The 985-nt window shown below is 51.0% G+C and overlaps 1 protein-coding gene across 1 annotated transcript; it reads left to right on the plus strand.

Moving 5' to 3' along the window:
• Positions 1-270: 270 nt before the first annotated feature.
• H310_12881 (hypothetical protein) lies at positions 271-871 on the plus strand (the record flags this gene model as incomplete). Its single annotated transcript, XM_008880129.1, has 2 exons — positions 271-457; positions 552-871. 2 exons carry the CDS (start codon positions 271-273, stop codon positions 869-871), a joined length of 507 nt encoding a protein of 168 aa, XP_008878351.1.
• Positions 872-985: the final 114 nt, after the last annotated feature.

Below are 985 nucleotides of genomic sequence, written 5' to 3' on the forward strand. Positions count from 1 at the left end.
CTAAATTGAGTCAAAATATCATAAATGAACAGAGGAATCATCAAGGAATACGCCAGTATTTTCAGATCTTTTTTATTCACCACTGAGTAATGATGTTTCAAACATCAAAAATACAATACACAAACATAAAAAACACCGTAACTCAGTCAATTCCGCACCAATCGATCTGAAACCAAGCGGAATCGCTTTCTATTGGCGCGTAGATATGCCTAGCGACCTTCAGAACAACGACGAAATTCGCAATTTTCGAGGAGCTACGCAAGTTCTGCGATGCCGTCGTCCACGACGACCAAACGGTTGACGGATGCTCAGCGCACCGACGTCTACATTCGTATGTCGCTGCTCAAGGCCGACGGCCGCATCAAGCATGGCAAGCTCAAGAAGGTCTGCGATGAGTTCAAGGTCACCAAGGGAGCACTGGCCAAGATTTGGGAAGCGCGCCTGCGAGACATGGGAGGTGGGCGGCATGGTTGATGTGCGTTCCATGATCAAGGCGAACTGCGGGAGGCCACGCACACTGAACATGGCTGAACTCGAAGCGAGGATCAAAGGTGCCCCAGCCTTCCAGCACTCGACGTTGTGCTCTCTTACCAAGGCCACAGGCATCCCACTGACATCGCTCTGGCGGCTTCTGCAGACCAGGGTCATGAAGAGGTGCACGAGCAGGCTCAAGCCCATGTTGATGGAGAAGCACAAGAACGACCGAATGATGTTCGTGAAGAGCTATCTGCGGACAACCACGTCTGGAAAACACGTCTGGCACGACATGCTTGACACGGTCCATATCGATGAAAAATGGTTCTACGTGTCCAAACTCAACCGGCGTTACTACCTGTGGAGCGATGAAGACGTACCCATACGGAGGTGTTAGTCCAAGAGTTACATCACCAAGGTGATGTTCTCACCGCAGTCGCCCGACCAAGATTGGACGGCAGGAACAAGCGCATGTGGGATGGCAAAGTAGGCATGTGGCCCTTCATCAAGA

The sequence above is a fragment of the Aphanomyces invadans genome (genome assembly GCF_000520115.1).
Source record: "Aphanomyces invadans strain NJM9701 unplaced genomic scaffold supercont1.44, whole genome shotgun sequence".
NCBI lineage: Eukaryota > Oomycota > Saprolegniomycetes > Saprolegniales > Verrucalvaceae > Aphanomyces > Aphanomyces invadans.